Source organism: Schistosoma haematobium (assembly GCF_000699445.3).
Source record: "Schistosoma haematobium chromosome Unknown HiC_scaffold_114, whole genome shotgun sequence".
Classification (NCBI taxonomy): domain Eukaryota; kingdom Metazoa; phylum Platyhelminthes; class Trematoda; order Strigeidida; family Schistosomatidae; genus Schistosoma; species Schistosoma haematobium.
In genome coordinates, this window is record NW_026137021.1 from 15,194 (window position 1) to 30,957 (window position 15,764).

The 15,764-nt window shown below is 34.8% G+C and overlaps 1 protein-coding gene across 1 annotated transcript; it reads right to left on the reverse strand.

Annotated features, from left to right (window-relative positions):
- Positions 1-397: 397 nt before the first annotated feature.
- Positions 398-12,051, reverse strand: MS3_00010256 (uncharacterized protein; the record flags this gene model as incomplete). Its single annotated transcript, XM_051218614.1, has 5 exons — positions 398-1,728; positions 2,531-2,578; positions 4,851-5,081; positions 6,904-6,994; positions 12,014-12,051. The coding sequence occupies 5 exons, from the start codon at positions 12,049-12,051 to the stop codon at positions 1,579-1,581; spliced, it is 558 nt and encodes a 185-aa protein (XP_051064128.1). The 3' UTR covers positions 398-1,578.
- Between the last annotated feature and the right edge of the window lie 3,713 nt (positions 12,052-15,764).

The window sequence follows — 15,764 nt, forward strand, 5'->3', positions numbered from 1 at the left end:
TTTTTCCTCGGACCTAACATTACCGCTTTTAGTCTAACCGATATTCCTAGCATGTTACGTCCTAAAGGAATGTGTCCTATTCATTATGGCTCAATTCGGTTACCATAATAAACAATCCTGACCACCATATTAAAGCAACAACAATGATCTTCAATTAGTGTAATTCATTTACCAAGCACAAGTTTATACACGTTCGGCTTTGAGTTGCATGCTTTTGGTATGATAAACAGCGATACTTTTACTTAGCAGCTCTAACCGAACCTTGGATCTACTTAGTTGAAAATCAATTATGTACATATTTCGATTTCAGTACTAAACTTTACTGATTGAATTATCTTATCAGTAGACGCAGAAAATTAATACATTAATGTGTCATCCAGTAAGAAATTGTTCCAGTCAATTCAAACGATATATTTATTACCATAAATTGATATTTGATTTAAGAATATAAAACACATAATTATGACTGTATATTTTGTGCACAATTACACAATACAATGAATTCATAGTCGAATCATTTAAAACAGCAACGAAACACACAAAATAAATCAGTAGTAAGTGTTTCAGTAATGATTCATTGTAACACAAAGACATACACATAAAATATTATAATAAGTTTAATTGGAAAACAAGCGATGATAATTCCAGAAATCAAAATACACACAGGTAAATAAGATCCATTTGTTATTAGTTTGTATCTTTATTCTTCATGTATTTACGATTGATGAATGGACAAAATCGAACAAACAAAAGATTACATGAAAAAGGTGTATGCATGTGTGTGTGTGTGTGTGTAAGAGAGAGAGTCGAAAGTAAGAAACAGTAATACCCTATTCCTTTTTTGCCTTAGAATAAAAATCCGAATTATTATGAATACGGATTCAGTGAGTTCTCGGATGTCATAACACAAAGTATTCAAATATGACAAATACTGTCATATGTTATTGACAACTTGAAAGGATAGAAATGTAGTTCACAAACAGAAGAAATAACATATTAGCATTAGAGCAAGAAATATACTCACTGCTAAGAGATGTATGATTACTATTTTAAGTATGAATAATAAGTGTTATCGTAATGTTAAACAGAATATATCATCATAATCTTAATAACAACAACAATTTTAAGTCCATGATTCGTGAAGTTTAAGTCTGATATAAGGGCCCAACTGAGATTACAACTCTTATAATTGATAGGACAAATGATGAAAGAATGTGAATTTGATGAAATATTAATTTTCAGATGATGTTTACGTCATATTCTAGCTCTGAAGTACACAATCTTATTCATTATCCATCCATACATATATGCACGAATAGCAATGGTAAAAGTTGATATAATCACCTTTCTTAACAATTACAGAATAACAATAAAACAGCTTTTTTTATTTTAATGAATAGAAAATTGAAGAGAAGAATAGGGATGATCAACAACGCACACATACAAACACACAGAGACACGGAAAAAGAAAAGAGATGAGAATAATACTTCATTCATTGTAATACTCATTTGTATGTGAGTGTGATGTAACTATATTTGTCTTTTTATGTTTTGGAAATTATTCAGACTTATTATTTTTTATGAATCTCTATTACCAAAAAATGATAGAATAATTAAGAATAAATTGACAACATCCAAGTATAATTGTAAAGCACCAAATATATATTCTTCTGCGCTAAGTTCCAACTCTCGTCCACCGATAATATGTTGTGTATCAAAAGCCAGATACTGAAAAAAATTACAAATATACACAATAAACTCAATATATAACTGAGAAATATTGAAAAATGATGCACAAACTAGAATATTATATATTAAGTTGTAAGTCTGAATTTCACTCTATCTATTTTAAGTTGGCCTAGTGGTCTAAAGGCATGATACTCGCTTAGGGTGCGAGTGGCCCCGGGTTCGAACCCCGGCTGGGCCCATACTTTGGCCCCAAAATGCCCTGGTATGGCCGAGAGTGGAGAGAGTCCGCTCTCCCTCGCGAAATGCTCTCACATGGCCGCGCATATACAGCCTCTGACAGGGAAGTCCTACTCACTGCTTTCTCGTGGCGGGGGTGTTGTTTACGAAAATGAGAGGACGAAAAGCGAATGTCCGGCGCTTTAACCGGATCCCAAACCAATGATGCACATGGACTCCAGTATCCTGCAGGAACAAATGGCGTATGAACCAATTAGACTATCTAGCTGTTATGCAATAGAGATTACTACATCGTTGACCAATGAGAGTTTGAATTTTGAAAAACATGTACATTCTCTTGGTACCGAACACTAACAAGAAAAACACCTAGATCAAGAATTTCCTGTCAATACATTTTTCCTTCAATAAAAAGCCTCTGATTACATTGTATTTTGTTGTCCAATAACAATACTAGGCAACTAACAGCTCACTTAGTATAGAAAGTTAAGTGGCTATAGGGAGTGGATGTTTTAAAGAACTAAGATTTGGTAACCACAGTAGGAATTACTCTCAAAAGAAAAGTTAACAAATCAACAGAGCTCAGTAAAAACAAGTGTAAACATACCACACCAAACAACAAGGCTGCGAGTCCACCATAAACGACTTGCAAGATCTAATTGGAGACAAGTGAGAAAAATACATATAAATATTGGTTATTTGAGAACTCTTTTTATGAATTCATGTTCACCATACTATGGAAAAAGATATAATTTATTGAGGAGTATCAGAATAGTAATATTTTAAGGGAAAAATTAGATGACTAACTGGACATATCTTTGAGCATAAACATTGAGAGAACCATGAAATATAACACAAGAAATAATGTAAGTTATTTGTTACATACAGGTGTGATTACCGAATGACCAATATTGAGGTTAGACTCATGGTACTAGGCAAAGATAACAAATTGGTAGGTGGGGTAATGAATCCGAACCAACTAAGGTGGTTAAGATATGTATTATGAATGCTCAACCATGGCTTACCTCGACCCATGATGTTCGCCAGTGTAGGAATAGGTTGGAAGAAAGCAGAGGGTGACTAAACCAGGAAGCGACATTACTCCATGAAGTTAATGACTGTCGGACCGAATCGTGTATGTAGATTCAGATTACCTGGTTGAGGACGACATGATAACTATGATCAATTTTAAAATTATCCCACACATTTCTACTTCCCGAATCCATTATTTCTTCCCTAATTATACAATTCATGCCCAATCTTTTCTAATATCAATGATACTGTTACAACTTCTATTGCTGTCATTTATCTTTATAATCTTATTTCATCGTAATAAAATGTTGTGGTAACTTGAACCTATCCATATATGGGCCAGGCTCTATATTTCCTATGACTGATTGACTGACTGACCATATACAGATTTGTGCGCACCACCACACTTCAAACGTAAAAAGCTTGTCATATACTATGCGGTTGTTCAAACTGAATTCGATGGATACAACTTCAAATCTATTGTCCAATGGTTAAGAAACTAATTCTGTAACCCATAACTGCTTAGATCAAACTGAAAACGACTGAATCAATACTTTGTTTTACATTGAAGCTTTTCATTATTAGTAAACAATTCCTACCTCTTTTCGTACAGAGTTAAGTATGGTTAATATGTCTAAACTATTAATTCACTGCTAGCTAAGTCGTTAAATCAGAATTCATGAATCCGTATTGATTTTGAGATTTAATATACATACATAAATTGATATATAACTCAAATCCAATGGTATAATGTTCACACTTAAATTTACTGCGCTTACTATGTTTCGATTAAAAAATATTCAAAATAATTGGTTAACATTTCTCGCTATATTTAATCTTTGTTTGCTAAGTAATAACTGTTTGTTGCCTACGCAACTTAAAAAGTTAACAAATAAAAAACTATGATAATGATATATTTTGATTCCTTTTTCTTTCATTCCACCATAATACCACATAACTATGTCCTGTTATTTTTAGACATGATGGCAATGCAACAATTTATTAATGAGGTCGCTTATGTACATTGTTGTTGATGTGTCTTGTATCAAGATGATACAATCAATCGGTGTCTTCAGGTTTATGATAGAGTTGTTGTCTAAATAACGTCAGTTTATAATGTAAAACTACAAAGTGAACAGTTTACACAAAATCATCCATACTATAATGATGACTACTTTATATCATTATTAGAAAAGATTTGAATTATTTTGTTGTGTATATGAACGATTAAAGTTTTTTGATATAAATGCATCCTGTGCAGAATGTCTAGATACAGTCATTTGTTATAAATGTTATAGAATAAATGGATTATTTAAAGTGAAAGACATCGGGTTCGAGTCCCAGTGTGAAAATCAACACTGAGATACAGTTGTATCCAAATAATTAGTTCCTAAAATGATGAGACGAACATCCTAAATTCCATTGCTAGCCATAGTCTGTTTAAACTATGAAGTAACCATTTGTATTGATCGTTTGAATTTATTCATTGATGTTTAGGAGTACAATAGATCAGTCTCTTTTGACATAATGTACATCCTGTAGGAATTGCTTCGATATTGCCTTAAATTACAAGCATTATAAGCAGAGATGGATAGTAGTGGCTAACAAGGGGTCCAAAAAGCGAATTTGATCTTATTTGGGACTCTTCAGCTGGGCATACCTGCAGTCAATTATTAGAGTGAACATCAACTCTGAGATGCAAGTACATCCAGTTGACGAGTCCCATATAGGACGAAACGAGGGTCCTGATATCCACTGTTAGCCACAATTTACTTCTAATTATGAAATAATCTCTCTTCTTTTTGTGTGTAACGCACAATCTTATTGCCCTATTGCACGAAATAAATTAAGCATATTATGAATACAATTCAATGATCCAAAATATTAAAACTTACCCGATTCGGTCCGGATACAGCAAAAACAATGACACAAGCAAGTCCAGTTAACATTACCACAATACTTAATACAAATATTAAAGAAGTACACTTTGTAATATCAATTCGTGTTTGTATAGCAAAAACAGAAATTGCTATACATAGACAAGCTGTTATAACAACAGCAACTAGAACAGATTGAGTATCATAAAATGATGTAATTGTACCCGTCATATAAGAAAATGCCAGTGTCTGAAATAAATAAAAATAAACAGTTAATGGCAATAAGAAAAAAATAATAACAATAAAACATTCAGGTAAAATGTGAATCTACAAAGGTAGTAGTAACACTGTTGATTGAAACGTAGGTAATGGTGGTATGGTTGTTACCCTAAGTATTTGTATAAATGCTTATAACATTGAATTAATTTCATCAGTATATATCAAAAACAAAAATTCTCTAATAATTGACTCGAACTACTACTTATTTTAAGTAATTTTAGTATGATATTATATAGCTTAATCGCTGGTAGTCGGCTTTATAGTTAAAGCACAAAACTTTCGATTAATAGGTCATAGGTCCGAAGCCCATCACCTAATATGAGCGAATAGTATCATTAATTGTTATCATAGGAACAGTTTGGTTAGAATTCGAGTAAATTAACTGATACTTATTAAATGAGTTACTGTCTAGATTGGTTGATATATACATTCATACAAGTTGCTACTTGGTACGAATCAATAATAATAAAGTCAATATCTGGATCTATCAATTAAGACATTATATTACAGTGCTTAGTATTCAATAAACATAAAAACATTGAAGCTATGTTAAACTTTGTGATACTTATTTAATATTCAAAAAGATACACCTTTAACTGGTTACTCTTTATAAGATCTCTTAATTGGCGACTTGAAATATGAATACAATAGTCTTACTATAGCAACAATATTGTGAAAGTAATACTCCCAGATATCTTCCCAGATTTTGCATATATGGAGTAGGTTACATTTACTTTCAGTCCAATCATAGGAAATGAAATTATTCAACTGACTAATTGTTTTACGTTATCATAATAATTCAAGGTTGAATATAGATTTTGTGATTGAAATAAATCGAATTAGGCACAGAGAAGAGAGTTGATAAGTCTATGGTTGTTCACTCAATTCAAATACACATGTACTGTTCTTATAAAATGACATGAGTAAAAATATGAATAAAAAAATGTTACTTGTTTCATTAAGAATACACTTGGTTATAGAAACAGAGTTGATAATTTGTCTGTGAACACATTCATGAAACAGTAACAATTATTAATTTAATACCCTATAAAGCTTTATAAACTATCAAGATATTTTAGTTGAAATGAAAGCTCTATGGTTAACGATGATATACCAAGTATATATATATATATATATATATATATATATATATATATATATATATATATCTTGTAACTTCTATATTACAATATAGATCTAACTACAGAGTCAATGACTGTTAAATTGAGCCATATCAGTAGGGTTCTCATGATTATCCTAACCAATAGTTGATGTTGGGTGATATGATTCAAAATCGGTCACAATAATGCAGATTCACTAACACTGTATCTTCCTTAAAATTTTCAGTTGTAAAACAACCTGATCTTTTTCTACCCTATGAATGCATTCCTTCCTCTTAAAGCATATTATCTACATTTGCCTAATGTCTTCTTCTTCTTCTACTACTACTACTACTACTCTGTTTTTATAATTTCATCTCATCGTGTTGAGATGTTATGGCAACTTGAACTGATAGAAATATTTCTTAAGTTCTACGTTGTTTATGATTAATTGATTGAATGTCGATTGAACTAACATAATATCTCTACAGACTAATTAACACTATGAATTATTCTGCATTATTAACAAAATGATGAGATGATTTATGAGAAAAAATTTAATTAACAACTATGATTCTATTCTACTTAACTACTATTAAATAAATATCTACATACTAGAAAGTTTGTAGATTTATACAAAACAAAGATGTTTTTGTTTTAAAATGAAAAAAAAAGAAAAAGAAAACACTTACAAAAACAGATAAAGCGATCACATTTCCAGGATATCGTCGTCTTACACTGGGACAACAAACCAATGCGATATAAGTGCATAAAAATGTAGCACTAATGTATAAAATACAAAGAGAAATCAATAAATTCAATTAACAGAATTGAGAAATTTAAAATTAGGGAAAAAACTGTTTCAATGGAAACACAAAGTGGACAGGTGAAAACATTACTGGTATTTAAGATAGTTTTTGATGTTAAAAATTGTAATTGATAATTGATATTATTGTTACTCATCTACTAAATATAAATTTACTCTACTGGCCCCATTCGGTCACATTGTTTATGTGAGAGTTTGTGATATTATTCGGATACATGAAATCGAAGTAGATGTAATTGGGTTCGTAAGGTGAGTCATTAAACTATTAGATCATATTCAGTATTAATTATAACTTCAGTACAATTTAAAGTGATTAAGTGATACTTTGTTAGAGTTTTATACTACACAAAACCAAAAACTTGATCGACGAGCGTTAGCGGGATACAAACCTGTCTATTGCATGCTCTGAACAGACTCAAATCAAAACACGCTGATATGTCCATTTCCAAACAATGAATCGGGATGTTAGGTTTTTATATAAAAAGTCTATAAAAACTATGTTTTTACCACCTAGATTTTTGTTATTTGAGTTTATGTACCATTCCTCAATTCATGTTTTGATTTGAGACGATTCCAGTGAAGTATCATGATCAGGGAATACTGGGGAATAAGAGAATATTACGAAGTTATATTGTTGATACGATACAAAGTTGAACAAACTAGCTATGGGTTTTGTATAAGAGTAGAAGACTGATAAAGACATATTTTATCTCATTGACGAAAATGTTGCACAATAATTAGCTGTACAACATAACCATCTTGCGTTGATTATTAGTGCTTTTTGCTTCAAATGTGAAAGTTATGAGTAAGTGCACATGAAAGCAACGCCTAACATAACACCAACCTGTGGTCTGTCTAGGGTTACTGCCGGTTCAAAGCTCAGGTAAAAGAGGGGGCTTGGGCATGGAGTTAGCAACCTAATCTAGTAGAAAACAACCTTGATAAAAACCCAACCAGGAAAAATCATTTAAATTCTCTCTTGGTAGTTGAAGGACCTTCATTCTGAAGAACTGTGATGCCTCATGATGAAAGCCGACATTCTTCGGAAGTTATGAGGGCGATGCCTCTTCTAACAACCAGAGCAACGACTAATATAGGTACATGGAGTGTCCAGACAACGCGAGACTGAAAGGACCAGTCAAATAGTTACTGAAAGAGGAGATATGATTTGTTGGTGCTCGGAATCAGTGAAACCCATTGGACCCAAGCTGGATAGAAAAGGTCAAGTACGAGAGAGATGCTGGTGTACTCCTATCACGAATAGGAAAATGCGCCACAGGCTCAGGGAGCTGCTCTGATGTTGTGCAAAGAAGAACTAAATGCCTTGTAGGATAGGAATCTCATGGACCCAAGATCATCAAAGCATCCTTCAAAACAAAGGAGAAAATTACAATGAATGTTATCCAGTGTTGCGCACCCACCAATGACAGCAACGACGATTATAAAGATCAGTTCTATGAGAAGTTGCAATTAATCGTAGCGAAGTGCCCAGGAAAGGACCTAACCATTCTGATGGGAGGCCTAAACGCCAAAGTCAGAATGGACAACACCGGATATGAAGATATTATGGGACGACATGGACTGACTAGAAGAAAAGAAGCAGAATGGTGACAGATTCCCAAATTTACGTATGTTCAACAAAATGGTTATAGGCGGCACAATATTCCCACACACAAAGCTAAATGAGTCTCACCGGATCACACCACACAGAACCAGATAGATCATATTTGCATCAATAAAAATTTTAGAAGCTTCATGGAAGAAGAGAGAGCAAAGAGAGGAACTGACACATCTTCAGATCACCACCTGGTGGTTACCAAGATGAAACTAACGCTAAAGTAGCACAGGACTACTGGGGCAACATCATTACAAAAGTTCAATACAGCCTTCCTTCGACATACTGACAAACTCAACGAATTCAAGATAGTTCTCATAAACAGGTCCCAAGCCATACAAGATCTACACAAAGAGGAAACCATTATGGAGAACAACTGAAAGGGACCAGAGAAGCATTCACTTCAACATGCTAGATGATGAGCCTCAAGAAATATCATCGCAAACAATGGATCCCCATCGACACCCTGGATACGATTCAAGAAAGCAAGAACAAGAAGATAGCAATCAACAACTGTCGAACAAGGACAGAGAAAGTCAAGACACAGACCGAATACACGGAGGCAAACAACCGAATGAAGAGGAGCATTAGAACCGACAAGCGAAAATATGTGAACGACCTAGCAATGACAGCGGATAAAGCTGAAAGAGAAGGAAATATGGGAGAGCTACATGATACAATGAAGACACTAGGAGGGAAATATAGTAAACCAAAGCGACCAGTCAATTTACAAAAAGGAAAGCCAATCACTGAGGTCCAAGAGCAGAGGGACAGGTGGATAGAACACTTTGATGTGCGCTTCAATAGACTAGACCCATTGAGCTAACCTGGCATCGAACAAACGCCCACAAACATTCCTGTAAATTTTACCGCATCAACAATCGAAAAATCACCAATGTCATCAGACAAATCAAGGGTAGGAGAGCAGCAGAACCAGATAACAAACCCTCGAAGGTATTAAAGTCAGACATAAAAGTACCTGCAAATATGTTTCACGTACTCTTCAGATAGATTTTGGAGGAAGAACAGGTACCAACAAATTGGAAAGAAGGATACCTCATCAAAATGCCAAAGAAATATCCTAGTAGATTTGAGGACTGGAAAAGCATTACAGTACTAACAGTGCCAGGCAGTTTTCAACATAATGTTGCAGAACTGAATGAGAGATTTAATGGACTCTCAACTTTGAGGCCCACAGGCTGAGTTCCGTGAGCATCTATCGTGCACAGACCAAACCGCGATACTACGGACTATCGATGAACAATCAGTTGGATGGAACTCGTCACTATAAATCATCTTCCTTGACTATGAAAAAACATCTGACAATGTGGACAGAAGCTTATTAAGGAACCTTCTTCGACAAGATGATGCATCTGAAAAAATTGACATCATACGAAATTCTTACGACGGACAACACTGCAAACCCGTACATGGAGGACAGCTGACAGATGCATTCCAAGTGAAGACCAGTGTCAGACAATACTGTTTAATTTTACCATTTCTCTTTCTTCTGGTGGTTGACTGGATTATGAAGACCTTTATACTTCGTGGGGAAGCACGGAATATAATGGACAGCTTGGATGAAGCTAAACGATTTAGACTTCGCAAATGACCCAGCTCTTCAGCCCAAACACAGCAACAAATTTAGGTGAAGACGGCAGTGTAGCAACAGTTTATGAAGCAGTAGGCCTCAGCACACACAAGGGAAAAAGTGAGATCTTAAAATACAATACAGCCGACACCAACCAAAATACACTTGATGGAGAAGCTCTGGAAGAAGCGGAAACATATAATTACCTGTCCAGTATCATGGATAAACGAGCATGATTTGATGCAGATGTGCTGGCACGGACTGGTAAGGCAAGGACAGGATTCCTGCAGTTGGGGAACATCTGGAATTCAAAACAACTGCCAGCCAACATCAAAGTCAGAATCTTCAATAGAAACATCGAGACGGTTCTATTGTACGGAGCTAAAACTTGGAGTTACTACAACCATTATAAAAAGTTACAGGTATTTATAAACAGTTGTCTATGCAAGATACTCCAGATCCGTTAGCAAGACACCATCAACAATGACCTATTGTGGAAGAAAACAAACTAGATTACAGTTGAGGAGGAAATCAGCAAAAGATACAAGGTGGATGGGTCACACATTGTGGAAATCAACAGACTAAATCACAAGGTTAACCCTGAATTGGAACCCTGAAGGCAAAATGAACAGAGGTAGACCAAAGAACATATTACGCTGCAGATTGGAGGCAGGAGTAAAACGAATTAATGGAACTTGAGGTCAACTGAAATGGGGAGCTCAAGATAGAATTATTTCGAGATCTCTGGTTGGAGACCTATGCTCTAAGAGAGGTAACATGAGTAAGCATAAAAACATAACTATAGTCTATCGGATTTCTGTTTACTTTGTTGATAATGTTCAACGTGTTTACAAAGCGGTTGTATGGATTATTTATAGTCATAGTAATTAACAAACGCTTTGATTTTTTTATCACCTAAGTTAGGTGTAACAATAATACATACTTAACTATCTCATGAATGATTCTTGATAAAGTATCAGTATTAACCATCAAAGTGTTAAAATAGGATGTTGACGGATGAATATAGTAAACTAGTTGGGTGGTAGAGATAAATAATCACGGAGTAAAGAATTAAAATAACTGGTGAATATATACTAAAGGGTGGAATTACTGACTAAATAGCTAAGTAGATTCGTCATCGAATATACTTTCACTTATATACAGAAGGTAATATAAATATAAAACGTTAACGAATGGTCAGTAAGGACTGATTTGTGTTTATTTTATCCACTTTAAGTATTCCTAAACCATATCTATTCCCCTTTAATTACAACTGAAATAACTGGAAACGAGTTCAAATAACTGCTAAACAGAATAGTGCTTCACTGGCTTCAGCAATCCATTTCATTTGATAACAACTTATTGTTTCTAACAGAAATGATTTTGTTTTGATTGAGAAGTTTTGTGTATACTTTGAGTAGGTTATTGGATAAGAAACCAACAGTTTGTAATACGTTAGGTGGATGATGGGATGGGGTAACTAATAACGTATTTTACATACTACTAGAAAGAAATACTACGAACCAGTAAACTCGTCAGTAAAATCACTATACTGTTTGAACTAATAAATTTAATTCGAAGTTCCGCTGACAGGAAAATCTAGGCGCAATTTCTAATATATTTTCGTGGGTCATAGGGATTTAACGTCTATAAATTTATAAATCCATGGAAAAGGGGTCATTTAAAGTCCTTCAAAATACAGTATTGGTGGAATAAAAGGAAAAATGAGACTTATCTACATGATCATTTGAAGAGAAAAATTTAACTTACTAGGACAAATAATAAAACCATGAATTTTTGAAACCCATTTTTTACCGGCGATCTGTTATAAAATGATAAAGATTTTTTAGTAAAATTGGTTTTCAGCTTACGAAAACAGAAAGACGCAAACAAATGCTGAAGTTACTAACAACTGAGCCGTTAAAATTAGATAGACCTAAAAATAACAAGCGGTGGGGGAGATATTGTTAGTATGAATACACAGAAAACAACCTTTCGAATGAAAGCATGTCTAACATATTTGTCAGAATACTGTAAGCTGGTAAAATTTCCATTGCGATTATATTTTGGCTCCTGATCCGATGGATTATCCTGATATCCTGCAGGCTCAGAGTATGGTCCAACTGCAAATCCAATATTGGGATAAGGCGCTTAAGTACATAAAAACAAAGAAAAGGAACAAAAGATTAGTTATTTATTTGGAAAAATATTCTGACTCAGAAATACAGTCACATAGATTATATTATGCTTGGTGTGAATATCAGTAATCGTGTATATATTCGGGTACCACAATTCAACTACTATGTACCGTGTACATAACGACGACGTTGTTCAACCTTCCAAATGGAAGATGGTGTTTGGTTGAGTTTGAGAAATATGTTTCAACTATCGTGTTATACTCCGAGACCATTAGCCCTCCACTAGCTTTTCTCTTACTATGACACGACATAACGTACTGAGGAGACTGATAATCAATAAGTTTGTGTTCTGTTGCTTTGTTCACATCATAGCCTAGGTAATCATAAAGACAATCTCTTAGATGAAAACCTTTACTTTTCTAAATATAAATTTGTACGAATATAGACAAGTATATAAAAGTTTAAATCGATGATTAAAATAGGACTGTAAAGACCAATACAAAGGCTAATATAAACCACCTGAATTGATATTAGCAGCACTTTCGTAAGGTGGTGGAGGATCTCTTGAATAGTTCATGTTTGTGCAAATGCGCTTCAGTAACGATATAAATGATCACCAAACTAATATCAGTAGAATCTACAAAAAAATCAAACAAGACATTAGTAACTTTAAAAAACTACATGTGGAGTTGACAGTCTTCAAAAATTAAACCACAGCTTTTTACGCAGTAATGCCCACTCTAGACATACAGATGTAATAACGTAAAACCACGAGAAAAGTTTAAATTTAGTTTGCTAAACCTTACAACATAAGAAAAAATTAAGAAAAATGAAAGGCCGCTAAAAGAATAAAGAGAATCTGAAAATGTTGTCAAATGGTAAATAAAATGTTCATTAGTCAGAAAACAGAGAGGATAAACCTGCCGTCAATAAGTCATGTTATAAAGAATCTAGTAATTTTTATCGTCTCAAGAACACACAGGAGGTATACAGATCTCTCTTAAATAAATAACCAATCACCCCAAGGAATAATGTTTTTGTGTCAGTCCTTTTAATCGAAGCGATAATAGTATTTTCAGTAAATATCGTCATTTCACTCAATTTGTGTGCGGGTTGTGATACTGTCCGGGTGCCCAAACCGAAGCAGGTGGTTTACTTAGGGGCCACTCCACGAGCCTTCGACTTGAAGGTCTGATCCACAAGGCAGTGGAGCATCGTAAGGAGATGCAGTCCCATGGAAGCCGGTGACCAACAATTGGTTCATACGCCATTTGTTCCCTCAGGATACCGGAGCCCATGTGCATCATTGATTTGGTTTGGAATCCGGTTAAAGCGCCGACATTCGCTTTTCGTCCTCTCATTTTCGTAAACAACACCCCCGCCACGAGAAGGCAGTGAGTAGGACTTCCCTGGCAGAGGCTGTGTACGCGTGGCCGTGTGAGAGCATTTCGAGAGGGAGGGAGGACTTTCCCCACTCTCGGCCGTACCAGGGCATTTGGAGGCCATGTACCTATAATCTTGAGGGAACTGCTGCTCTCTAACGGATTCGATCCCATGGCACCCAGTTTCACAGTCAGAGACGTTACCACTGGGCTATCCGGACCGCAAACCTGTAAGCACCGGAGGGCTATTTCGCCCTAATGTAGGACTCCTCAGCAGTGCACATCCACGATCCCGCCCGCGGGATTCGAACCTAGGGCCCTGTACTCACCCTGGGCGGTGAGCAGATAGAAGTAATCGAAAGTTCGTGTAACATTAATATGAGTTACTCCATGATCCCAATAGAACTGGGGTACAGGAATAAGTTGCCCTTGAAGAATTCCTAACGCTTAGTTGGGAACAACGCAACGTTTGAGATGAAAATTTATCTAGCTTCTATTCGATTTCAAAGTGTATAGGGGATTGGAATTTCACCAAAGGATATCTAAGGAACATTAGAAAATACAACCACGCGATTCTTCTAAAAACCGATATTGATGACTTAGATACATCTGCTTTTAGTCGGATATCAAGTTTCTACCATACTATTAGTTACACTAACACATTTACGCATGAATTTTCTTCTAGGTTTCGATTTAATAATTGCTAGATGCAGGTAACTTACACTACAGATTAGGATCCAAAGATCATCACATACAATGTAAAATTTATATACAACAAATCTAAAGATGATAAATTTAACATTTAAGCAATGAACTTGGAGTAGATAGTCGGACCAAACTACACGCTTCCTAAACGATTAAAAAGTGTTGATACAAACTGCAAAGAAATCACAGCAACCATAGTAGCGAAATCTTAATTTGTCCATATAATAAAATAACATTTCAGGTCTCACTGGTGAAACTATAATTTATGGACGACCTTTCAGCGACGCCAAGGTGACCTTGAGTGTCTAAATGAGGGTTATAAAGCAGTTTGAAGAATAAGGATTAGGATTTACAGTTGACGGTTAGGGTTAGGAATTAGATTTGGGGTTTTCATCACGAACTGACATCAGCTATAATGACAAGACTATTTAGCCATATGGGTTAACGAAATTCGTGCCAAAATCTTGAATTTGATTGGTCCGTCCATAAATTATAGACTCACCCATTTCAGCATTATAATTGTCAGTTCGAGATGAAAACCCTTACTAGAATCCCTGTCCACGATTTTTTGGCTCCAAATATCAACATCCTAACTTTTCATACTTATGTATAACTGTCTTTTAACCCTATTAAGTAGGTAAGTTGTCTCAACGTCACTTCAGCGAATCTCAACGACCACCCATAAATAATAGTCTCACCGTATTAAAAACATAAACGTAGAACTAAATATAAAGGTACGAATTATTTTTCCTTAAACAACCTGTGTTGTTACAGGGAAAACCTAAGACTGATTACTAAGCATTTACGTTTTTCTACTACTTATGAATTTGTATCTCAAGATATTGAAGTTACAGCTACGATAACCTATGTTAACCATTCAACTGACTAGTGCTCGCGCCAATCGAAAAAAACTCTGACACAAAGCTTTCGAAGACATTTACTATATATTTCAAAAAACTAAAATTCATAAGTGTGTATGGCTTACTAGAAACGAACAACCTTGAGATGACAAACTTCCCTCTAGTAAACTAATGGACTCGAAATCGATGTCCAAACAAGCCTGTTGTCATAAATCAGAGAAAATGAATGATAAGTAGGCGTTGATTATTTATTTTGATCGAACTAAAATTAAAGGTTTCTACAGTCTGTAGATGTATTGTCAAGAGACGTTCGGAAAAGCACTCCTACGTTCACATTCGACAGAGACAGTTCATTCTGCTAGAGTATTAACTGGGGTCAAAAAAGAAGAATTATGGCGATTTCACTTATTTAAGAAACTGCCTGAAGTTTATTTTT